A 26,080-nucleotide genomic window follows, 5' to 3' on the forward strand; every position below is an offset into this window, starting at 1 on the left:
AGAACATCAGGGAAAAACATCAGACAATGTTGGCCTAACAAAACTGTTCAGAAATATCTATTGATTATCCAGATACTTTATGTTTGGTAGAAGCTATAATAATCAGTGAGTGATCGTCTATTCTGTTCTGGCGTTGTTTTGATGTCATATAAATGTTTTTTTATCAGCAATTTCATATTTGTTAAATTCCAAGGTTGGCCTGAATTGCTAAAATCACCAATATATTACATTGTCTGTTTTTCAAGCATTCAGATCCTTTTTTGGCATGAAAGGTTGCATATGTAGGACCATTTACCATGAACTTGTTGCATTGGATGCCTGAATGAACTGCATGCTTTGATTAGATGATATGGAATGGATTCTTTACATATATTTCTTGCTAAAATCACCAATATATTACATTGTCTGTTTTTCAAGCATTCAGATCCTTTTTTGGCATGAAAGGTTGCATATGTAGGACCATTTACCATGAACTTGTTGCATTGGATGCCTGAATGAACTGCATGCTTTGATTAGATGATATGGAATGGATTCTTTACATATATTTCTTGCCCAAAAAATATAATAAATAATTAAATTATTAAAAAAATTGAAGTAGGCCTTGTCGCTCATTAAAGGTCACTAATGAGGCAAGCAAGTCGCCCATTAAATGAGAGACTTACACTGATGTGGCACGTGTGGCCAATCACCAGTTTAATGGGCGATTGGCTTATATTTTGTCTTTTAAAAAGAATTTTTTAGTGGTCTTTCTTTTTATAATCTTAAGGAGAAAATTTACGTAAAATTTAATTTTGATATATATATATATATATATATATATATATATATAAGGCTAATTACCTCATTAAAACTTGCCAATTGTCTTTTATGCTGATTGTTGTATTGGAATACTTTTCAATCTTGATTAGCTCTTTTATAATATCTACAATTAGTATCAAAGTCAGTTATGAGGTTACGAGGTAAAAGTTTGAGCAATTATGAATAATAATGGCTAGGCGAAGATCATCAAATTTAATTTAACAGTTTTTTTATATTAGAAGATACAAAGTGGACATTACTTGTATAAAAACCTTCAGCTAACTTTTTTTGGATGTAAAACTAGCATACATTTAGTGTTGTATATGTTTATCAGATATAAGGTGCTTTGCCTTTAGCATATTAAATGTGAAGAGCACAACTTGAGTGATGAAAGTATTGCTAATTAAATAGGATAATCAATGTTAAACAGTGTATATCTGATGTGGAAATGCTTGGGTTTCATGATGTAGAATATGACTTTATATAGAACATATCATTGATTTCACTTGATTGCATATGATATGAGTTTGTTGAATTTGAAATTAATTGATGAATTTTCTGATTTAAAAGTAGTTTTCATTGCTATTATGAGTGGTTTTACCCTTAGAGATAGGATATAAAATGAGCATATACGTGAAAAGGTTGGAGTAGCTCCAGTGGAAGATAATATTAGAGAGAGTCGTCTTAGATGATTTGGTCACATTAAACGGAGTCCTTCCGATGACCCGGTTAAGAAGTTAAGGTATCATATTTGACTTATGTTAAGAAAGGTAGAGGTAGACCTAAAAAGACTTGGTTAGAAAATATTAGAAATGATCTTTCTTTATTAGATTTAAATGAGAAATTGACTTTTAACATGACACAATGACGAAAAAGGATTCATGTAGTGGGACAAAATTTGATGTTGTTGTAGTGAACTAAACCTTCTGTTGTGTTTGCAGTTCACTTCAACAATCATCTTCATAGTACAACTTGCCAAATTCATATTTGTGTATTAGTCTCATGGAATTTCCATTCAATTAGTGATCTTCCCCCATGTCTACAGGTATGGGACATGCACATGGATGGAGCACCTGTTGCGACTTTTAAGATGCATGAGTTTCTCCTCCCTAAGGTATTTTTCATGTGTAAGACTAAGCATCTAGCGAAATAGTGATTATAGTGGTTTGAATGTTTAATGTTTCCTATTGATAACTATAGATACAATTCCAGTGCTGTTTCAGTCAAATGTATTAAAACTTTTCTGGGATCCTGTGGCATTGTAGACAGACTATTTCCTTGACAATCCAGCAAAAAGAGCCATGATTGTGATAGGAAGTGATGCAATTTCAGCAAAACCCAAGAACAATATAGGAAATTTAGGAAGAACATACAAGAACTCTTTTCATTGAAAGAAGTCAAGAACTAAGAAGAAAAATACAAGATGCAGTTGGATCTTCAATTGGAGAGGAAGATTTCGAAGATCCGGCTATAATAAGATGCACATAAATACATCAAATTATATCATATAGTGACAAATAGATAGAAAAGAATTTATTCCTAATATAACAGAGAAGGATTTACACAAATATCACAAAATTCTTATGTATTTATATATCTAATATCTAAACCTTTATATCTACTTAGATAGAAGTTTATGGTTAAATTATATTAAAGCTATGCATGAAAATATGTGTTTGTACTTTTAAATAAGTTAAAATTAATGATGTATATGATGTGATTTAGATATCTTAGTATTATATAAGCAAAATAAAAAATTGTGTTAAATATATAAATAAATAAAAATTTTGTAAATCCCCTTATAAGAAATTATTATAGATCTTGCATATTTAAAGTATCATTCAAATAAAAGAGCAACATCTTATGGCATAAGAGCTAATTATTTGTAATGTTTTGAATGGATCATAAGGTATTGTCAATGAATAATAAAATCTCAAGTTCTTAGATCACATCGGATAATAGTACATGAGGCGGTGGTGTATACATAAGAGTGCATGGTGTGTCGAGGACTATGATAAAGATAAGTTGTTGACTTCTTTTTCAGCACCGGTTACTTGCATGGTCTTGCCACTTGCACTTCGTAGGTTGACATACTTGTCGTTCACCGAACTTGTTGGGGGTCTATTTATTGATCTCATTTTTCGCTTTTGGGCCATCGAGTGTGCATATTTTCTCGTGATTAAGCCGGATTAGAGCTCGAGTGGGCTCGACCGTGCTTGATTGACTCGATTGAGCCACGACGAGCTGAATTCAAGTCGAATCAGTGTCATTTTGAACTTAACTTCATTAAAATTGCATTAATCAAATCATACCAAGTTCTAATTTACCCGGATCAAGTCGAATTTGACTCGATTACGCTCGATCAATGCATACTAGCCGCGTCAAGCCCGGTTTGACCTAAATCGACGCTGATTTGAGTTCAATTTCGCCAAATTAGAGTGATCAGATGAATCTGAGCCCAAATTGACTCAAGTTGAGTCAAATTGATTGTGGGTCCAATTCAGATTTGACCCAGGCTAGCTCAATTGGCATAAGCTAAATTCCAATTAACTTTTTAAGTTAATTACACAACTCTCCTTGGCCTATTTGTTGAGAGCTTAGGCTTCCAACTAAGAGGTCTAAGGTTCGAGTCTTTGTGTATGCGTTGTGTGTGAGTTTGCCTTAAATGGCCTAAATGTCCCAAAAAAAAAAAAAAAAAAAAACTTTTTAAGTTAATTTGAATGTGTTGCCAAATCAGGAGGTTCGATCAAGCGGCTGAAATTGAATTAGAAGCTTCCCAACGTCCTTCTCTGGACGTCTGTGATTTCCAAGAGCCAGCAGACCCTGCATTTTTTTTTTCTGGTCAGCTCCACTCAAGATGGCCGAAGCCCTCCCGTTTCCTCCCCATTCTTTCGCACCTCCCTCTCTCTGGCCTCCTTCGCCTCTCTGGTATTCGCACGCCTCAAGCCCTAGCTGACCTTTCTCCCTCTGTGTGCTCTCTCCGGTCCGAAATCTCCAGCCGCCTACCAGCCCTTTCCGTCTCCCTTCTTCGCACACCGGAGACCGAAGCCTCCCCCATTTGCGATTCCTCCGCACTCTCGTTCGCGACATCAAGAAAGCCGAAGCCTTTGATCTTTCTCCCTAACCGACCTCTTGAAGTTTGGACCGGTTCGATTCCACCTCAGTCCTCTAGACCTCGACCTCCAACTTTCCCTGTCATTCTTGCCGCCGTTCAAGTGAGAGGCTAAAAAAAAAGGGAGCTGTTGGGTTTTCTTCCAAGCTGAAGTAGAAAAAAAAGGACAAATTATTGCATCCGGTCACTGGACACGGAAAATAGGTTCGGGCATCCAATAAAAATTTGTCACGTCACTTGCACTTTTGACTGCGCTTTTGATTTGCGCTTTGACTGCGTTTTGACTGCGCTTTACCTACGCTTTTGACTGCGCTTTACCTGCGCTTTTGACGCACTTAATTTAAAATAACATTTTATTAATATCTGGACCTATCTCCGCGTCCGGTGACCGGATGCAATAATTTGCCAAAAAAAAGAGAGGTATATTCAAACCATTAATCTGTAGCTTCTTTCAAGTTCCAAGCTGATAACAGTATGTTTCAGTAGATTGGGGATGTTCGTTTCTTTCCTTTCAAATAAAATCTACATGAAATGAGTTTCTGGCTTAGAGGGATTAACGTTAGTAACATTTATTTGTAAAAAAATGTGTTTTGTCATTCCATTAGAAATAAGCTTATTTGTTTGAAGCATTTTCATTGGCAGATACTTTGTATGCATAGTTCTCTCATGGCTTGCATGAAAACCATTGCTTTATTATGGCTCATATGAAATTGTTGTACCTTTGTGGTTATTAAAAAATTATACATGCTATTTTGGAGCCTAGTTGTAGATCTACTATTCCAATTAATGGCATAACAGTGAATGGAGTGAGCTTCATGGTTGTGATGTCCCAGAATCTAAATTGGAAGAATTATTCATTTATCTTTTAAATAAATAACAATCAGAGCTATCTAATATCTTCTATCAGTATTAAACAACAAAAGAGATTCTATAATTCAAAACATCATTGTAAACATCTATGTGGGCTCCGAAAAATTCCATTTTGGATGTGTGATCCTGGCCTCTCTGCATCATCGGTCTATTTATTTTTAAGTGTTTGTGAGACGATGACGGCAGAGAGTTTTAACGAGATTAGGTTCTGGGGGAATTTTCAGAAGGCAGATTGGGTTTTAGATAAGTCTAATATCTTCTATCAGTATTAAACAACAAAAGAGATTCTATAATTCAAAACATCATTGTAAACATCTATATTAATTTTAAAAAATTATATACAATACTTAGGATCTATAAAATCATATCACAAGTACTCTATCCTGAGTATAAAAGAATAACTAGAACAAAAAAAAAAGAATATGAAGAATCCTAATCAGTTTCACATTCCTGCTTCTCTGTCATGACCTGAAATCATTTAACCACATATAATGAGCTTAAAAAGCCTAGCAGGTCACTAAAACCTATAACTGAATTTAAAGCACGACAAATGAGCAATATGCATGTTAACAGTCAAATCATAACACTTACATATATGTATATAAATATATACACAGATTAATACCTACACATATTTATAACCTATGTATAAATGAACATAAAACAATACTAATAATAGTATTAGATACAAACCTAACCTAAACTACATGAGGATTAGGTTGGGCTATGAAGAGAAGGCGTCGGGTTAAAGACCTGCAGTAGGAGCAAGAGTCGGACAAGGGGCAGGGTTGAGCGGCTCTAGTGGAGGATTCGGCTGAACCTGAAGTTGATTGGCTATAGGGGTTTGCGGCTACCTAAGGAACGGAGGAAGGAATGGTGGCTCTGGGTCGTGCGTGGCTATGTTCAGTTGAGGGAATAGGAAGGAGTGGGGCTGTGGTTGGATCGACGAATGAATGTCAACGGGGCTGTAGCAGGTTAACGGGAGGAAGATAGGGTTCAACCTGGGGGTCTTCCTACTCGAGTGGCTAGAGGTCATGGATGTTGAGGGAGTTGGACAAGGAGCTGTTGTGGAGGGGGAAATCGGGAGGATTCGGCAGAGAGGAAGAGGTCGATGTTTGAGGGTTGTAGAGGGATCGAGACAGAGGTAGGTTCGGCTAAAGGAGGAGACGTCAAGCTTCCTAGGTTGGATCAGATATCTCAAGGGAATCAGGCGGGAGGTTGGGTGAGGCGTCGAAGGAAACTGGAGAGTTCTGCAACTGGATTTGGCGTCGAGATGCTTGCGACAAAGGCTTTGATGGGAGGAAGAGTGATTTTCACGTGGGAAGGAAGAATAGAAGGCTTCGTTTGGCTCGGCATTTAACGACCATTTGGCACAATCGACAAGCTGCTGTGCGGAAAATCCAGGAGGAGGTCGCTTCGACGCCAGGCGCATAGTAACTCCGCGGGATTTCTTGCGGGATTTGCGGAGATTTGGGCGGCATTTCGATGGATACGAGGTTTGTCTAATTTCCTTTCTTGTTCTTTACACATAGGTCAACAGTGGTGAGGACATTTTTTTCCCTTTGAGCATCCAACCCGCATTTTAGTAAGTACTGAGTAGGGAAGAAAACACCTAGAACCAATTGTACAAAGTTTAGCCCCTTCTGCTTAATAAATACAGAGGAAAAGACAAGCTTTCTCAGCATCTGTGTAGTGTTATATTTCTCCCTGTCTTCTTCTTTCGCTTTCCATTTCAATTCCTATTTCCTGAAGCATCTCTTCTAGTTGAAATCTACATAAAGCTCCGAGGCGCTAAACTTGGCGTCAACCAATAATGACAAACTATAATAGACAAGTGGAAATATTTATTTTCGTCATAAATCACAAAGTCTTGGTGTGATTATTCAAATTCAAGAAAAAGATGCAGGATTGAACTTCAGACGTTGCCTCAATAATACCATCTCATGCACTTTCACTGAATATGTATTTTGATTGTATGCTTTGAGCCCTATGTCTCCGAGAAACATTAGTTGGGAGCAGTTCTCAAGCATGTAAAGTTTTTACTGTGAATCGGTGGCTTGCAAAATATCAAGTAATTCTGACTTCTATACCTGTAGTTCTATATTAGACCGGTCCACGCGGGACTCGCCAAGTGGAACAGAGGCGTAGTTTCCGCCTCTTCCTATACGCGGGATCCGACCACCGTTTTCTACAGAGCAATTTAGGAAGATTTTTGAAAGAATTTTAGGAGGAAATTGAATGGTAGGGATTGTTTAGGGATTTTCTTTTGATTCGTATGCATTAAATAATTTGTTTTCCTAGGGTTAGGGCTATCTTGAATTTGGCTGAAATTTGAGATCTCCTAGATTTAGGTTTTTCTTTGGGCTCTAGCGGCGTCTAGAGATTTGGGAGAGATCGATCATCCTCTCGAATAGAGGATCAATTGTATCTTGCTATTTTCCGTTTCCCTTTCATCAAATAATACAAATTCTCTGCTGTTTTCGTGGTTTTGTGCGGATTTTTGTGTAGAAGCTCGCTGTTTTTCGAAGATTGATAGGAAATACTTGAGATCTACAAGTGTTCCCTATCATTCTACTTTTAAACTTGTATTTTTCCTGCAAATTATTTTCATAATTGTTAATTCCTTTCAGTTCAGTGCTAGCATTCTATCTTTTTTATTGTCATTGACAGATTTTTAATGCTTTGTTAGCTTTCTGAGTTGTACAATAATGATTCCATCTTTGACAAATTTGATTGCTGCCTCAGTAGTGATGGCCGTCAATTTGCTAGCGGTTCTTACAGGTTGGTTATAATTGTTAATTTTGGCCGTTTTTATCCCTTTTAATGTTCACTTTTCATATTTTTGCTAATATATTTTCATTCTTATGGTTATTAGCAATACATTCAGAATTTTCTCTCGTGATGATGGGCATGAAGTTGGACTTGTATTGAACGTTAGCAAAAATGCACCCAGGTGTGCTTTTTCACCACCTTATTTATCTGATGAACTTTGTGCCACAAATATATTTAAGTAACTTTATGATATCTTTTCAAGCTTAAGTGATATTTATCATAAATTTCTCTTATTGAAAGATCATAGAAATAAAAAATGATCATATAAATGAGGATATAATTTCTAGAGTCAATGCTAGGCTATGATGCACGGACACGGACACGGCGACACGGACACGACACGACACGGACATGGGACACGGCTTTTTTTTGAAAATATAGGACACGGGTACGGCACGGACACAGCAATACATTTTTTTATATAGTGTATATATATTAATGTAATATCATATTAAAAATGATAAACAATAATAAATGAATGACATGATAACTTGTCTAACTTATAATATAAAATATTTAATACAAAATATCTAATACAACCACAAAAATATAAGCAAATAATCACTTACTACAACATCAAGCATTCAAGCTTCAACTATTAGGATTAGCTTTAGAGGTTTGTTTTTGGCCTTCAATATCATCATTGGAGTTCATTCACATAGGTTTAAGAGAGTAGTCAGAATACAAAGATTGTGTGCCTGTTGATTGTAGAAACTGAATTCATTATTGATGCAATAAAAAAATACAAGGGTTGCTAGATTGCATATAAACTAGGTCTTCCTTTAAAACAAAACAAACTTACAACCATATAACTTAAAATCTACACAAAAGCTTAAATAAAATTTAATAAGACAAAACAACACCTTTAACTTACACGACCAAAAACATATGGAACTCATAAAAAACACCTAAAGAAGCTCTTCATTGATCGAGAAGAAAGATACAAATGGGGTGGTCACTTGCGGAGAGAACAAGTAGATAAGAAGCCCGAGACGAAGTCATAGAAGAAGGAGAAGACAAAGAGGCATAGCTCGCAAGCTATCCAAAAATACCCTCAGGTTTTCATTCCAAATATTCACTCATAACACACCTCTTTTTATGCATCAAAACAACCCATATATATAGGTGAAAAGAGGAAGCCAAACAGCCTCAATTACCTCCAACCGAACCAACCAGAAAAAGGGAAACAAAAAGCCAACAGGCAGCTCCAGGAGCAGCATCTGAAGGGACCACACGGGGAACATGAACGGGCAGCCACGGGACAGGATCCAGACGGAGAAAACCGAAAGGTCAACAGAGAGGGGATGAACTAGGACATCCAATTTATGAGCTGAAAAGGCATTTCACTCAACATAATGAGCTGAATTTAGAAGAAGAACACAGCAGCTCACAAAAGGAGCAACCAAGCCCAAATCAGCCCAAAACTAAGACACATCAATTGCCCCCTCCTTTGCCTACATCAATTATTCTATTGTAATTTTCAGTTGCACTCAGTTTGTGCTTGCTATACTAGGCCTGAACTTAAACTAGCTTTCATTGTGCCAATGTGTTTTATTTTATTTTCCTGATAATCGATAACAGGCTTTAATACTACCAAGCAATTTTATCAGAATGATTCATAGTATATTTGCATGATTAGTTAGTCAACTTGGCTACTTATATTTATTTTTTATTTTTCTCTTTTTTTTTTAATAAATCATATTCAATGCAAGTTTGTTTATCTTGGACTACTTTTGTTATGTTTATTTATCTTTATTTGTTTTAGTCCAGATTACAATAAACAATTTCCTTGGTCTCTCTTGGCTCTTGCATTAGTAAGTCATGAATTTTATTCTCCTATTGTGGCGTGGGGTTACTTGCCCAATATATTTATAAAGTTTTTTTGGTACAAAAATATATCAAAATAGGAAGAAATTTGTCTAAAACAAGAAGATTTCTCATATATGTTATTTAAATAGAAATATATGAGGAAAAAAAAAAAGCTCATGATATCCTAATCAAATTTGTGATGCAAATGAGTCTCAAGCTCCTTAAATTTGCTTTGACATTTGTGCAATTTAAATTTTGATTAATTTCTCATATATTACATCGATCTGAAAGTAAATCGAATGGCATGCCTTATAGTCCATGGGAAAATTATTAGGTCCGGATACCGGACGTAAAGATAGGTCCGGACTTCAATAAAATATTGACATGTGGAATGTACACGTGTCTGTGAAATTTTAAGTTAAGCGCGCTAAAAGCGCAGGTAAAGTGCAGGTAAAGCGCAGTCAAAGCACAGCCAAAAAGCACAGTCAAAGCGCAGTTCACGTGGCAAATTTTAAGGGATATCCGGACTTATTTTTAGGTCCGGTGTCCGAACTTATTTTTAGGTCCGGTTTCCGGACCTAATAGTTTCCCATAGTCTATGCTAAAAGTCTTCTTATTTTAATACATTTTGTATGGATATCAATAACTACATTGACCATTTAGTTGATTTACCTGCATTGATCACCCAGGTCATCTCATTCTACTAATCCTAGAACTGCAAGAAGACTGCCAGGCTTTGCATGGGGAAAGCGAGGTTCCAGATACCTTTTCATTAATGCTTGATAACCATTTTTCTCCCTTTTGATCCAATCATTTTAAATAAAAATTTCTCTCCATTGTTTGACAGGAAATGATAATTCTGGCTGTGAAATCAGAAGTATTATTCCATGTGATTTCACGACCAAAGTGATCCACATGGCCTGGCATCCTACAGCAGATATGATTGCCTGTGCTTCTGCAAATACTTTGTATATGTACTGTTCCTAATATTTTGAGGTAACTTGATTACTTTTTGCCAGATTTTAAATTCACACCGAATGGGAAAATCATAGTTGTAAGCTATGAAAGTCTGGAAGCCGGTGATGAATAGGATTGTCAATATTTGACACGACCTGAAAATTCGACTCGAAAATTTCAGGTTAGGGTCAACCCAAACTCGAAATGGGCCGGGTTCAACAATTCGACCCATTTCAAAAATCGGGTCGTGTTCGGGTTGACCCTTTGACCCGAAATTGATCCATTTGACCTAAAAACCCATTTTGACCCGTCAACCTGAGATTGACCCGTGTTGACCCAAAAAAGCGGAGATTGACCCATTTTGGACCCAAATACTAGCAATATTTTGTTGGCACCGGGTCATTCGGACCGTGTCGGGTTGACCCAGACCTAAAGCGGGCCGGGTTCGGATCAGGAAAACCGACCCGTTTTTTAAAAATAGGTTGGGTTCAGGTTGACCCGAAAAGTGCCAGGTCAATTTCAAGTTCGACCCAAATCTGACCCGTGACCCGAAATGGACAACCCTAGTGATGAACATATCCCTTGCTTATCACTTTCGGCTTGAATAAGTAAACATTTTTTTGAACTCTAAATCAGAAGTTTCAATTCTCTATTTAAATTTATTAAAAAATGAACACTTTCATAAATATACTTGAAAAAATCACCAATTACGTGTAAATATTTAGTTTTACAATGCTTAGAAGGAATTGTAATATGAAGATTACAAGCTTTTATATTGCAATCAAAGTAGAATTCTTTTTGAATCTTAAGAATCATCGGAGAAAATTGGCAGAGCCAAACAAGCTGCTTTAATTGTTTCTGTTATTCCATGTGATTTTACAACCAAAGTGATCCACATGGCTTGGCATCCTACAGCAGATATGATTGCCTGTGCTTCTGCAAATACTTTGTATATTTACTGTTCCTAAGATTTTCAGGTAACTTGATCACTTTTTGCAGGATTTTAAATTCATACCGTTTATAGGAAAATCATAGTTGTAAGCTATGAAAGTGTGGAAGCAAGTGATGAATAGGGATGTCAATATTTGACACGACTTGAAAATCCCACTTGAACCCGACCCGAAAATTTTGGGTTAGGGTCAACCCGAACTTGAAACGGATCGGGATTTGGTTCAACAATTTGCCCCGAGTTTCAAAAATTGGGTCGGGTTCGATTGACCCTTTGGCCCGGAATTGACTTGTTTTGACTCCAAAATTCATTTTGACTCGGCAACCTGTGATTTACCCGTTTTGACCCGAAAAAACGGAGATTGACCCGTCTTTGGACCTCAAAACTAGCAATTTTTTGTTGACACCGGGTCATTCGGGTCACGGACCTGAAGTGGGTCGGGTTTGAGTCCGAAAAATTGACCCATTTGTAAAAATGGGTTAGGTTCGGGTTGACCCGAATAGTGCTGGATCAATTTTGGGTTCGACCAAAACCCGCCCTAGACCCGAAATGGACAACCCTAGTGATGAACATATTCCTTGCTTATCACTTTTGGCTTGAATTAGTTAACATTTTTTTGAACTTTAAATCAGAAGTTTCAATTCTCTATTTAAATTTACTAAAAAATGAACACTTTCATAAATATATACTTGAAAAATCATCAATTACATGTAAATATTTAGTTTTACAATGCTTAGAAGGAATTGTAATATGAAGATTACAAGCTTTTATATTGCAATCAAAGTAGAATTCTTTTTGAATCTTAAGAATCATCGGAGAAAATTGGCAGAGCCAAACAAGCTGCTTTAATTGTTTCATCTAATTGCTAATTGATTAAATAATAGGAGTGAGGAAACCATTTTTTGAGCAAATAATGCTTCAGCTTTATTATCAATGGGAATACAGCATAACAGGGAGCATGCAATGCTGTAACAGCCAAGTACCTGTAGGAAACAGGAGAGATAAGTTGTATCAGAAAGTTACAATATCAATAATAATAGTTTTTGCTGATATAATTACATAAAAGCTTCATTTCATAGTTAAAATAAGCACATAAATCACATATTTGTTTTGAAATATACACATAAGCATCACTTAAATGCTAAGTTGACTTAAAATGTACAAATGAATCTCATATATGGGGATTAAGTGTATATTTTAGAAGTACATGGAGGCAATATGCCATCAAGGGTTAATTTATAATTCCCATAGTTCTTTTTTCTTGTTGATCTAACAAAATAGTCACAATTTTTAAGCTAACATTAAGTTTTAGTCTAGAATAAAGAGCGAAGTAGAAATATAACAAAAATGTTGCGCTGGAAAGGGTAAGGTTTTTATAATATGTATTGTTGAATTCAAATTTATTCGTGGATAATTTCTTGATCCTACGCATAAGACTAGCTAAAAGCTATTTTAGAGCCCAAAAAAATAAAAAAGAAATGTGTGCAAGGAGAGAAGCTTTGTTCCCCTTTGTGAATATGATAGGAAATATTTGAGTTCGCAAGTAACCCTACGGGTAATACTTGAGTTCGCAAGCAAACCTACCTCCAATTGGTGAAAACAGCAAGAATGATGCAAAATCAGGGCAAAATCAGCCCCAAATGATTGCAATAAGAGAAACAAAGCCAAGCAAAGACAAAACAAGATACAATTGATCCTCAATTCGAGAGGAGGATCGTCTCTCCCAAATCTCTAGACAAGAGAGTCTAGAGCCTAAATGTCAAGAAACCCTAATTTACAATCAAATAAAACATAAACATCACTAATTCCCTCATGCACTTTAATACCCAAACTTTTCTAATCTAATTTCCCTCCCAAAAACCAAGCTGCCCCCCTCTATTTCATTTGAACTCAATTAGATGGGGCGGGCCCCATTTGTTTGGCGGAAAAGCTAAGAGGAGGTGGACTTGTTCCGCCTCCTGTACGTTCGTTTAGCCGGCCAACAAGCCGGCTGGGCTAGTTCAATTTGAACCGGCGTAACAGAATAATAACTAGCATGAAGTCTAAAAAGTACCTCTCAACCTCATATTTATAGAGTTAGGAAGGCTATAAGAGAGGCCACATCTAAGAAATATATAATCTGGCTGTTATAGACATATGGACAGGACTATGATGGCTACACATGGAAATCCACCTTTATGCCCTGAGATGAATTTGGTAAGTGCTTTCAATGAGTAAGTCATGTGGTTGAGTTGCTGACTGGTTCAGTAAAGTCTTTATTGTTGAGTAGAGGTGGGTGAGCATTTGCTGCATATTGGGAGAGTGGCCTTTTGTTAAAGGCAGGTTCTCTGTTGATTGAGGTTGCCTTTTGGGAGGGTGAGTTCCTTTTGGGCAAATTCCTCTTAGGGAAAGTGGTCACCCTGGATGAGTGTTTTTGGTGCGAGTGCCTATCTTCTGGGACGAGTATACTTTGGGTGAGTGCCCTAACCTTTGATTTTTTAGTGATCTCATCTGATCCTTGCGACTCGTTTAGATTCTTGTATTGGAGTGGACATTTAATTCTCCAATTTTCTTGTATTTTTAAAGAGAGATTTGCAAATAGAACAAAAGAATTAAACAATTGCATTTGTTATTTTCTTCTTAGGGGGTGAGTGATTCCTCTTGGATGGGTTCACCTAGGCTAGTATGCATGACCTTTGATTCTTTAGTGAGCATATTTGATCCCAACGTCTCTCTTTGATCTATGTATTGGGATGCCCATTTATAAATTTAAGATATTTTATCCCAAATTTATAGTGGCAAGAACCACCCAACCAATTTGGTTCAATTATTTTTCTAAGGAATGGATGTGAGTGTCAGTAGTATCCTTTTATTGATACAATTTATAAGTCAGACAAATGGGTTCACATATTCACTTGGTATCATTGGACTATCACTAGCTGGATGAAAATCCTCCTCTTGTTCAATGTATCATAAATAAACAATTAAGTATAAAATGTATTATAAGAATTGACTAATCAATTATAAGAATCAACATTTGATTAAAAATAATTTTAAACATAATAAACTTATATGAGCATCAAACTTATCATCCTCTCTTGATGTTTAGTGTACTTGGTTGTTCCCCTATGAGAGAAATTCTCCCCTTGTTTACAAGGTTTCAACAACATCCTCAGTAAACAAGAATTTGATAAAATAACAAATTATAAGGCTACCATCAAGTCAAACATGATCAAACAAGATCATTTTTGTATTTAACTTGTTAAATAAATGAGCTTATAGATAAAAGACAAATTTAAGTGAACCATCAAGCTGAATATAATCAAACATGACAATAAATGACAGTCCTAATACTTTGCAAAGAAGAATTTGGTAAAATACATTCTGCAGCATAAATTTGAAAATCTATAAGAGCACAAAGCTTTCTAGGCAAGAAAATTATACCAGATTGGGGAATGAGCTGATGACAAGTCAAGAAATGGGTAGGGCCACCTGTGATTCAAAAGCTTAGAAGAATTTAGAACATATAAAACAAACAATGTCAGAAGTTGCAGAATCATTATAGGAGGAAAAAGCTACCAGATTGAGATACAAGCATGAATTATCCATTGAAATATCACATAAATGGATGTCCATAGCATGAAATATGCAATCCTGAACCAAGGGAATAGCTACCACAACAATGATAAAAGAAAATAAAAAATAGAACATCAATAGTGTACATGGAAAATACTTGATCCACCATCATGGAAAAGGAAGAAGACATTTACCATACTATTCAAGGCTGTGTCACCAATGAGGAAGACCGCATTTAGTGAGTGCATTCCTATTTGTAGCTGCAATTCCAATTAACAAGATATTAATATTATTTGCTATAAATTATATAAGGTAAAAACTACTGAATAAGAAAATTTCTAATTAAATTAAGATAAAATTCAAATTTAGAAGGTAAATATTTCTAATTTTCTCATGATAATATTATTTTTGCATTCAGTTTCATTGAATTATGTGTAAAAATTATGCTACATCTCAATCCTTAACATATGTCTCAATGTTTTTCTTTTACTAATGTTCTTTTCAACAAATACTTTATATTTATGATAAAAGCAATTCTAAAAAAAGCTCAATCTTGCCATGACATCAAATTGCCATTTATTGCTAAAAGAATTGTTGATAGTTTGTCTTAATTTGAATGTAAGAAAATAATTATTAAATAAGGATGGCAAAGTTAAGATATTCTAGGGTAAATTTGGAAAGCTAAAATTTTCACCACCTCTCCTATAGCTTATATACAACTATATAGTTAGAGGATGATTGATCTGAAATAAAATAGCAATAAGGACAAATGTGGTGCGATGCTTTTATATAGTCATAGAGCATTGTAGTACATATGTTACAAAATTGCATTAGAATTAAAGAACTAAAGGTACAATGACATATAAGCACAAACATCAGTAAACATCAGTATGAAGTCATAGATACAAACACCATAAAGCAAGGGGAGATCCCTACTTTATTTTGTAAGGGTGCAATTGGCCCTTCTCGATTTTAGAAAATATGAATACAATATAGGTTATTTAAGAAAAATAAAATGTTTGTCTTATTGCAGGGGTGTCAAAACGGGTCAGCTGATTAGAATTAGATCAATTCGAATTCGACCTGTTTAATAAATGAGTAAAAAAATGGACTGAAAACAAACTGATAATCTGTTTTAATTAAAAAAAAAATATATTTTTATTAACTTATTAACAATAGATTTTAGGTTAATTGATAAAAAGAGAGAAGATTATGCCAGCAAATAAAAGAATTTAAGGAAAAAATATTAAACGGATCTTTTCGGGTCAAAATTAAGTCAGCTGGGCTGATTTTCTTAATGGATCAGTTCTATTATCGTTCAACTCATATTGCACCCCTTCAGCGGACGGTCTTCAGTCAAGAACATTAAGAATCGATACCATTTCATATATGGTGTTTTCAATACCTAATTATTGGCTATGTATTAAATATAGTGTAACAAAGATCTAAAGAACTGATCTTGTTTCCCAAGCGACTAAGGTTGTATAAATTATATGCACAAACGTAATATTTGAAACTGTAATAAGAACTAGAGGTAATCAAAAGCATGAAACAGACTGTATAACAACCACTTTAATTCTCATACTCATACAGTTTTCTGTGTCCAAAAGGCTAGTTTCATCAGAATTAACACTTTTCAAGCCATCATAGATTTAAGATTATAAACATGCATGAATTACAGAACAGGATTACTTACAAAACTGAGATCATAATCTTTGATGGTTAGAAACGGAAATATGATAAGCCAAAAGACGAAATCCGTGAGCATGACAGCACCTGCATTTGTCTGTCACAGTTGCAAGGGGCAGATGAGGTGACTTCCATAACCATAGGAAAATGCAAACATACAAGCTCATAGAAATAATATTAACAACTAACATACATATCAATTCCATATAAAGTAGGAGAGACAAGTTTCATAAGCAAACCTACTTAACGTTATACTTGCAAGATGAAAGCTTTATATCATTTCCTTGACGTAGTCATGCAGAAAAATTAAATTACAGTAAACTATATTGAATAAGCACAAAAAACATTCTTATTGAACTCATATTCAAATGATGGTAGACTTCTTTATAATCTTGCTAATTGCACGCCATTCTAATGCTTTACTGCTCAAATAAAATGAAGAGAGAAATGGAGCAACTATATCATCATTATAAACTTGCTAATTTCCCTTTTTAAGACTTCATCATCATTATCATGTGATTAGAGTAAAAGGATGAGTGACTTTACTCTTAGAGATAGGATACGAAATGAACATATACGTGAAAAAGTTAGAGTAACTCCAGTGGTAGATAAGATTAGAGAGAGTCGCCTTAGATGCTTTAGTTACATAAAACGGCAGCCTTCCGATGTCCAGGTTAGAAAAATAGAGGTATTAGATTTGACTTATGTTAAGAAAGGTAGATGTAGACCTAAAAAGACTTGGTTAGAAAATATTAGAAATGATCTTTCTTTATTAGATTTAAACAAGAATTTGACTTTTAGCAAGACACAATGGAGAAAAAGGATTCATGTAGCTGACTCTACGTAGTGGGACAAAGGCTTGATGTTGTTGTTGTAGTATCATCATTATCATGTGAAACCTACATTAGTGGCAACAATAAGTAGCTATAAATTGTGGGAGCTTATATAAAAAATTATGGTGTGTTTCTGTGTTTTATTTTTCTTTTGTTTATTTTTTCTTAGTAATTTGAATTAGATCTTGCCTAATTTCCATCACATGCAGCTTTTGTTAGGCATGTGCGATGCTTGTTGCTGTTGCAGTGTGCATGCAGCTCCAAACAAACCCAGTTCTTGATTGGAGAACTAAAACAAACATTTTGGCCTCAGCTTACCATTGATTATAAAGGAGGTATGCCACAATTTCTATTTATGTTTACTCATCCAATCCCTTGTGCCCATTATTAAGGCACTCAAATGGAACAGACTTGCACAAAATAAAGTTACTTTACAATGCTTCAATTCAAGAGCAAGATTCTTGTCTGTCGCACTGTTGCATATTGGAATATCAGGAGGATTTTGACTCCATGCATATTTAATTAGAAGATTTTTTTTTTGAACTTCTAAGTCATAAGATAATATGACCGTTGAACAGTGACTTCTGACATAAAAGCATAATCATAATCACAACTGTCAATGCTTGTTTCATGAACAGTTCAAGAAAGAATTGAATTTAAGTTATAGACCTGATAGATAATTTGGAAGAGATAGCCACCTAGATTCACAATTTTCTGAATATTCAGGTTCTCATGCAGTCCACGATTCTTCACTGTAAGAGTGCCATTTGCAATTTCAGAATTTGTAGGTGAAACAGATATGTCACCCTCAGGATCCAAGAGTAAATAATCAATCCTATCATCATTCATTTTTGCATATTGAAGGCATCCATAAGTAGACAACAACGATCCAAGCTAAAAGATGAAGCCCAAAGTGAAAAAAATAGGAAATATCAAAGCAGGCCTTTTGAAAGAAAATTCAAAAAGACTCTAAAGAAAACTTTCCTGCCATAATACACAGACAAATAGATTTCTCAAGTGCCAAATTAATATAAATAAATGAAAAGTAAAATGTAACATACCCCAAAATATACTGTTACCAGGAAAAATGTCCACCTGTGAAACAGAAACTATCAACTCAAAATATTTAGAGAATTTATCTGAAAAATCCAAGTAAAAGGGAGTAAAAAAATGACACCAACAGCAAAAAGGTTTTGAAAGTGGGGTGATACAGTTTATGCAACATATATAATTCAAAAGAAAGAGTAAGTGGGAATTATGTCTCACCCCATGAGAGATGGTGACAAAGGAAATATATCCCCAAACTTATAAGAAACAAATGGCATGAGGGTTTCCAAATTGGAATTCAATGGGCAAGAAGGTTATGATCTTCTAGGCTTTGTTTGGGATAGCTTTCTTAATGCTTTCAAAATAATTTTCCAATACAAAAATTTCTAATTCAAAATTGTTTTGTACTAAAAAGCTGCTTTATAAAGCAATAAGAAAACCATCCCAAACAAAACCTAAATCGTACTGATGTTTAAAGCAAATGTTTCAAACAAGTTTAGATTAAATCTGTAAATTATATAATCATGTATTCATATTTTGACATTTAAGACTATATGGATTATGAAAGAGCTCCAATAAAAGTGCTATGCTTCTTGATTTCAAGGGTGGAAGTAAAAAGTTGGAGTTCAGACTTTGATTTTTTTTAATAAACTATACATTCACTAGTTCTTTGGTCACAATTTGATCATTAACCATCCTTATGCCCCCCTTATCTATAATTGGCCTTATGATTACTTATCTATACTTAGCCTTGTTTTCTATTTTGAATCAATAAAATATTTGAGATAGGTTTCTATCCTTATTGAAACTAGAGTTCAAATGGTTTGGAAACAAAAAGTTGTCATAAGGTTTACTCCATACTTTGCAATCATTTATGCAGTATAACTTTCATGTAACATAAAACTAAAACCCAGGGAAAATAGCCCTAATCAAATAACATAAAGAAAATAAGATGTATAAAAACTAGCCAATTTATTTTAGAAAAAGAGTGCACTTAACTTCATGCTATGGTAACATCAAATCATAAGCAAGTATGATGAATAACAATACAACAAAAAAAATAACATCAAGCCTCTATCCAATTGTGTGGGGTCGGTTAGATGAATCTTTCTTTGTTCCATTGTGTTTTTTTATCCAAGTAGAATTCAAGTTGGATGGTTGAAGTGTAGGAATGCATCGGGCTTGTTGTGTGATAGAAAAATACCCCTCAAACTTAAGGGAAAATTCTATAAGATGGTGTTGAGGCCTGCAATGCTTTATGATGCCGAATGTTGGCCATTAAAAGAGAAGCATAATACCAAATTAAACGTGACAGAGATGAGGATGCTCAGGTGGATGAGTGACTTTACCCTTAGAAATAGGATATGAAATGAGCATATACGTGAAAAGGTTGGAGTAGCTTCAATAGAAGATAAAATTAGAGAGAGTCGCCTTAGATGGTTTGGTCACATAAAACGGCGGCCTTCTGATGAGCCGGTTAGAAGAGTAGAGGTATTAGATTTGACTTATGTTAAAAAAGGTAGAGGCAGACCTAAAAAGACTTGGTTAGAAAATATTAGTAATGACCTTTCTTTATTAGATTTAAACGAGAATTTGACTTTTAATAGAACACAATGGAGAAAAAGGATTCATGTAGCGGACCCCACATAGTGGGATAAAGGCTTGATGTTGTTATTGTTGTTATTGTGTTCTGTTAAGAGCCAAATTTTCATTTAAATCCAATAAAAAAGATCATTTATAATACTTTCTGATAAAATCTTTTTAGGTCTACCTCTATCTTTCTTAAAATATGCCCAAACCTAATACATCTATTCTCCTAATCAGGTCAATGGAAGGCCTGCATTTTATGTGACCAAACCATCTAAAACAGTTCTATCTTATCTTATCTGCCACTGGAGTTACTCCAACCTTTTCACATCATAATTATAAAAAATATTAAGCCTCACCAAAATGAAAATCAAATTTTTTATGATTCTCCTTAAGTATGCCCGTGTCTCGGAGAAGAGAGATGATATGATCAATTTCATAGCGTATAGTAAAATGACATTCACTAATCTTCCTCAAATTGAGTACACGGGGGCTTACAAAGAAAAAAGAGAAGAAGACCGAATTAGTCGCCTAACTTTTTTGAATGACCAAAATAGCTATCGACTATATTGAAGTATAAATTTAGATCCCTAACTCTTTAAATAAGGACCAAATTAGTTTTATTTGCGAATCATTTAAGTCTCTATGTTTATCACTTCTTCATCGAGATGAAGCTTCAAACCCACAGAAATACCAATCCAAAACCAAAATGGGAGGAGAAGACTCTCTTACTGTGTATAATAGTACAATTGCGAAGCTCCTTTCACAACAATGTCGACAACCAACAGAACCACACATAGAACAAAGGTTACAGCCCTGAAAACCAGAAGCCAAGCAGGATGAATTGTTCTGAGACAAGGCATCCAAATCCCATCCTTGTGAAAATCCCCCATCTTTCCATTTCGAGCTTCTTCTTGCTCTCCCCCATCCTGCTCAGAACCTTCATATTTCCATATCAAAATGGAAGCTAGGGCAATGCAACACAGAATCCCCGTCGCACAGAAGAAGAATCTCCAGTTGAGCCAGTAGGAAGGATCTGTAGTGTCGGAATCCATGGCAGGCTGATAAGAGCTTCTTGACCGTTCTGTTTACAGAACTGGTTGAAGGACAGAGAGAGGGAGAAATAATGGAAAAAAGAAGGCAAAAAATAGGGAAAAAAAATTTTTTTTCGAGATATTTTGATTGAAGTTTGGAATTATGAGCTCAAAATAAATTAAAAAAATATTAAAATTTAATTGAAATTCTCTACTGAAAATATTTATTACGGAAAAATAAGCGGTACAAGATTTGCCAGATCAGTTGAGAACTTGAGATGCAGAGAGCCCCGCTTAGGGCCACTCTCTTCTAAAAATGACTCTGTGAGTTGAGTTTGATGAGTTAATGAGTTAAATTTAAGCAAGTTATGAGTTGACTCGGTTTAGAGGGATTAATTTTGGAAAATATTAATATAAAATGTACTTAAAATATATTAGGTTTTTGTATTTTAAGTACAAGGTTGTAAAAATATTTAAAAATATATAGCACTTTTTTTTTTTCATTTTATCATAATTAATGGTTGAATCATGATTATTTTCTCTTTTTTCATAATAAATAGGTTGGCTTGTGAGTCAGTTCGAACTCATAGAATAAAGTTCGGCTCAATTTTGAACTCAATTAATTAATCAAGCTCAAGTCATGGATGACTCGAGCTCGACTTAACTCTTTTAAACCCCCAACAAAAATTGGTATTTTAATAATCTTAATTTTTATTCTACTCATTAAAAAAAAAGAAGTTAAAGAAGGTAGAAATATTGATTATTTTTAATTTAAATAGATACTGCAAATAAAGTTTGCATTTACCATTTTTTTAAGGGAGATTTACATACATACCACTCTATAGTATTCTATTTACATATTTAACATCTAAAACTTTAATATTACATATATACCACCCATAGTTCATTTATATATCAAATATGAGTGGTAGAAATGAAATATATGAGTGGTAGGAAGGAAATATGAGTGGCATATTTGATATTAAAATAGTATAGGGTGGTATGTATGTAATATTAAAGCTTTAGGTGTTAGATATGTAAATAGGATGTTATAAAATGGTATGTATGTAAATTTCCCTTTTTTTAATTTTAAATTCACGAAGGATTTTACATGAATAAGATCTTGAATTTGATAGTTGTAAATCTTAAAAAATTAAAATAAATCTTATACACAAGTTTTAGATCAAAATGGTTGCGTAGAATTAGGTTTTATTTGAGACATTTTTTATTACTTTTTTAAGTAGTTTTCTAGTTTAAAAATTTTTTAACTTGAAATTTTAATACTAAAAAATTACTTCACAAAGTAACAAGAAAACCGTCTCAAACGAAATCATAGGTCTAGATGGTGAAGCTAGACTAGTCATTCACTATCAAAAAATGGATTTTTCACAGCAGATGTTAGGAGCGGTTTTAGAACCGTTGTCGAAACCTTGATTTAGCATCGGTTTTGAGCTCTACAATTTGCTGCGATAGCCATATTTTTTGGTAATGATTTATCAAATGGTATCTATTTTTTAACTCTCAAAGATAATTAATTTGGGCAATAGACTTACCACTATGAATTCAAGAACATGCAACATCTTATACGTAAAAGATCATTACATATCATAATTTTAAGACATAAATCATGTAAGAAATTTCACATTAGAATTCTTATAAGAAAACATCTAATATAAGAAATTTTATAAGAAATTTCTTATATGATTTCTGTCCATAATTTCAACTTGTAGCTTCTGAATCTTGGCGCCATTCTAACTAGCCAAGGCATTTGTGTCCATAAGTATTGCATGCCTCAATGCCTTCCTCTCTTGAAATCTCTGAACTCTTCTTCCATCCATCTATAAATAAATCAATAAATATTATGAACCAAATAAGCTCAAAATAAATGGAATTTTGCATTTTATTAATATATACATTGCATTTAAAGGCCATTGCATCAAATGTTAAAAAACTATAACATTAAATTAATATTAAATAATATTATTACATGATAAAAATCATGTCAATATTGAGATATTTAATCACCCAAAAAATAACTTATAGTTCTCACATAAAATTAAAGAAACAAATAGAGCTAGCAAGGGACATAAGAATTTTTAGGTAAAAAATTCCGAAAAAAGGGGACATATATAGCATGATTAAAACAGCATGCACTAGCAAAAACTATGAGTTACAAAGCATTCCCCTTTCTTAAAAATTTTGAGAATACTACAATATAAAGTAGGTGAAACAAAGCTATTGCAACTATCCCTTGTGATAAGAAAATCAATGAAGTAGATGAAGGTGAATACATTTGTTCTAGATCTTCCTATAGATTAATGTGGTACAATATTGAGGTGGTGAATGATGTTGTGTAAGAAGGTCATAGAAGTCATTAAAGAGGATTAGATTGGCCCTCCCTTGGAGGTGAAGACAACATACCATAAAAGTTGCAACAAAGATGTATAGGAATAATTTGAAGATCACTAATGATTGTTGGATCTAAGATTAAAACAAAAAAAGGGGCATAGGAAGGCTCATCAAGGTCATTAGAGTTGGATAGATTTATCCTTCCATTGATGTTGATATGAGATGACCAGATGTTGGTGAGGGAGGTACATATAAGAGGTTATGGAGGCCACCAAAGATGCATGCTTAAATCTAGCCTTCCATATAAATGAACATGGAACATAAATGACATAAACGATAAGTCTTCCTTTAGATGTGTTTGTAAAGGAGATCCAAAAGTGTTGCAATAGATAATCATAACAAGTGGTAAGGATAGTCCCTCTCTAGAAGAAGAGCTGAGAGAATGACTCATAGTTTGGTAGGTAATTAAGGTAATCAAGGTAATCATTGTAGGTATGGATTGAATGATTTCAATGTACATCATTTGGTTGCTAAGATAACACGTAAATATATAATATGAAATTAATTATCCCATCCCTTTTTAAATGCTTTGATATTTGTTTATTATATCAAAATTTATGCCTAGTAATCTAGGAATTTTTTGTAATCCCAATAGTAACCCCTTTTTTTATGTTAGTATTATAAGTGAGAACATAGTATCACATCTTAAAAAGTATGTAATATTACATTGCATCACAATAGAAACATTAAGGCATGATCACTTCTTGGTTAAGAGGTGATAATGAGTATGACATATATAAGCATGGTTGTTGTGTATGCCTTAAGGATATAGTTATGGCCATTGTTATGGTGTAAGAGACATAGCACAAGCAATATTGGTGCATATCTAGAGAAGATAGCTATGAAATAAGCAAGTATGCAATGTAGGTCCAAAGAAGATGATTTTTACTCAAAGAGTTTATGGTATAAGTTTAGAGGTAATGATGATAATAGTGTAATAATGGTTAAATCATAAGTATTCAAGAAGTTGAGTGTGATTGAAGAACAATTGAGGTGCAAATTTGAAAGTATGTAAATACAAATCTCACTTGGAAGTATAAGATATATATAAAGTAATATTTTCTCATATGTACCAAATCATATTTTTTATGCAATTATACCTCTAATTATTCAATTTAGAATTTTATGTTTTTTTGATATTTTTTCAATTTTTGGAACTATATTTTAACTGTTTCTAAAATTTTATTAAATATTTTTATTCAGAAAAAAAATTAAATATTTTTTTCTCAGTTTTCTTTAAATCATGATTAATATTTGAATAGCATTTTTTTTTACCAAATTGAACTATTTTAAAAATTATTATAATTAAAATCTTCATCCATATATACAACAATAAATCTAAAAAAAAAGATCAAGATATTATTTGTCATTACAAAATTTATAAAAATGATAAAAGATTAAAATTTACTTATATACTTCAAATAAATTCTTTTATTCATAAAGCTAATATCCAAAATTAAAAAATAAACTATAGAATTTATGTAATATTTATATGCAAAATACTTCGATAATTTTATAAATATGAGAATATTTTTTTTTAATTATTTTTTTAATCATAAAATTAACAGATTTGATGCACACAATTAATAGTCTTTTATAAATATATTAAAAAACCTGATATAGTGCTTCTTCTTCTCTAGCTTTCTTGCTCTCTTTCCTTGTACTGCATCCTTCTCCTTTCTCCCTGTGCTGGAATCTTGGAAAATGAGCCCACTGCATTTATAAAATTTAATTAATTTTTATTAATAATAAATTAATCATAATTAATAATTAAACTACTTTATTATACTTAATAATAACCAATATTCTAATCTGTAAATATATTACATTAACAAATTATACTCACTATGATTAATTTTCATAAATCTTAAGTTATTGAAAATGTAGAAACTAAAACAATGTGATGTTTCACAATTTAACAAAAATCGTAAATCAATAATTAATTAATTTCTCTCTGTTTTTATAATTTCTACAAAAAGTATAATAAAAAAATAAGATTACATAAAAATATAAAATAAAATAAAATATAATATAATGAAATATCCTAAAGTTTTATGACCATTCAAAGGTGGAAATTAGCATACTTGATAAATCGGTTGTAAGCTGAAGGAGCTCTTTGCCTCTTCTCTGGAGCTGTAATGGAGTGAAATGATCCATATATACAAATTAATATTTTTTTTTTCAAAATTAAATAAATATTATTTTATTTTATAGAATGATCACAGACGTTTGTTGATGGTGATGATTGCTGGAGGAGGAGAATCTTCTCTTCCTAGAAACTGATCAGCTTCTTCCTCACCATCATATCCATAGATTTTCTCCTCATTTTCTCCATTCATTCCTTGCTGTTTTTCCTGAAAATCTCATCAAAATCTATCATCCTTTATGAAAAATTTGCAGTGCAGCCATGTTTTGTACCTCGATGCTAATTTTTTTCTACGAAACAAGAAAATTCTAAACAGTTTGCACTAACGAAAAATCATCAATTACCGACGGTATTTCCGGCGGTCAAAGAACCACCGGAATTACTGGCAGTTAAACCGGCCGTCTGAAATCGCCGGTAATTTTTAAAACAGCCCGAAAAGCTATATAAATCGCC

The 26,080-nt window shown here is 33.6% G+C and overlaps 2 protein-coding genes and 1 long non-coding RNA gene across 5 annotated transcripts; 2 read left to right on the forward strand and 1 right to left on the reverse strand.

Moving 5' to 3' along the window:
• The first annotated feature begins 1,843 nt into the window (after nucleotides 1-1,843).
• On the forward strand, nucleotides 1,844-10,411 carry LOC110100698 (serine/threonine protein phosphatase 2A 55 kDa regulatory subunit B beta isoform-like). Its single transcript, XM_020828315.2, has 5 exons — nucleotides 1,844-1,912; nucleotides 7,470-7,561; nucleotides 7,656-7,733; nucleotides 10,111-10,175; nucleotides 10,269-10,411. The coding sequence occupies exons 1-5, from the start codon at nucleotides 1,853-1,855 to the stop codon at nucleotides 10,406-10,408; spliced, it is 435 nt and encodes a 144-aa protein (XP_020683974.2). The 5' UTR covers nucleotides 1,844-1,852; the 3' UTR covers nucleotides 10,409-10,411.
• Nucleotides 10,412-11,237: 826 nt separating this feature from the next.
• Nucleotides 11,238-17,932, forward strand: LOC114580839. Its single transcript, XR_003702433.1, has 2 exons — nucleotides 11,238-11,355; nucleotides 17,614-17,932. It is a non-coding gene; the product is annotated as an uncharacterized LOC114580839 (long non-coding RNA).
• LOC110100711 lies at nucleotides 11,994-21,208 on the reverse strand. Of its 3 annotated transcripts, none has more exons than XM_020828346.2 (8): nucleotides 20,771-21,208; nucleotides 18,466-18,499; nucleotides 18,074-18,298; nucleotides 16,579-16,668; nucleotides 15,077-15,142; nucleotides 14,886-14,960; nucleotides 14,751-14,798; nucleotides 11,994-12,310 (listed from the first exon to the last, which is right to left on the reverse strand). In XM_020828346.2, exons 1-7 carry the CDS (start codon nucleotides 21,091-21,093, stop codon nucleotides 14,778-14,780), a joined length of 834 nt encoding a protein of 277 aa, XP_020684005.1. In that variant the 5' UTR covers nucleotides 21,094-21,208; the 3' UTR covers nucleotides 11,994-12,310; nucleotides 14,751-14,777. The 3 variants fall into 3 exon arrangements, with proteins under 3 accessions (XP_020684005.1, XP_020684001.1, XP_028555413.1); XM_020828342.2 differs by having other exon boundaries at nucleotides 14,886-14,977; nucleotides 20,771-21,205; XM_028699580.1 differs by lacking the exon at nucleotides 18,466-18,499 and having other exon boundaries at nucleotides 14,886-14,977; nucleotides 18,074-18,239; nucleotides 20,771-21,206.
• Nucleotides 21,209-26,080: the final 4,872 nt, after the last annotated feature.

Source organism: Dendrobium catenatum, unplaced genomic scaffold (genome assembly GCF_001605985.2).
Source record: "Dendrobium catenatum unplaced genomic scaffold, ASM160598v2 fragScaff_scaffold_1342, whole genome shotgun sequence".
Taxonomy (NCBI): domain Eukaryota; kingdom Viridiplantae; phylum Streptophyta; class Magnoliopsida; order Asparagales; family Orchidaceae; genus Dendrobium; species Dendrobium catenatum.

What these genes read in the sequence shown, in the direction of transcription:
- LOC110100698 (XM_020828315.2), top strand. Translation starts at nt 1,853, where the DNA reads ATGCACATGGATGGAGCACCTGTTGCGACTTTTAAGATGCATGAGTTT. An exon ending in ATGAGTTTCTCCTCCCTAAG is followed by an intron (nt 1,913 to 7,469) that starts GTATTTTTCATG and finishes ATGCTTTGTTAG; the next exon opens with CTTTCTGAGTTGTACAATAA. An exon ending in CTTTGCATGGGGAAAGCGAG is followed by an intron (nt 10,176 to 10,268) that starts GTTCCAGATACC and finishes ATTGTTTGACAG; the next exon opens with GAAATGATAATTCTGGCTGT.
- LOC110100711 (XM_020828342.2), bottom strand. Translation starts at nt 21,093, where the DNA reads ATGGATTCCGACACTACAGATCCTTCCTACTGGCTCAACTGGAGATTC. An exon ending in CAATTGTACTATTATACACA is followed by an intron (nt 18,500 to 20,770) that starts GTAAGAGAGTCT and finishes TCTGTTTCACAG; the next exon opens with GTGGACATTTTTCCTGGTAA. An exon ending in TGGTAACAGTATATTTTGGG is followed by an intron (nt 18,299 to 18,465) that starts GTATGTTACATT and finishes TTCATCTTTTAG; the next exon opens with CTTGGATCGTTGTTGTCTAC.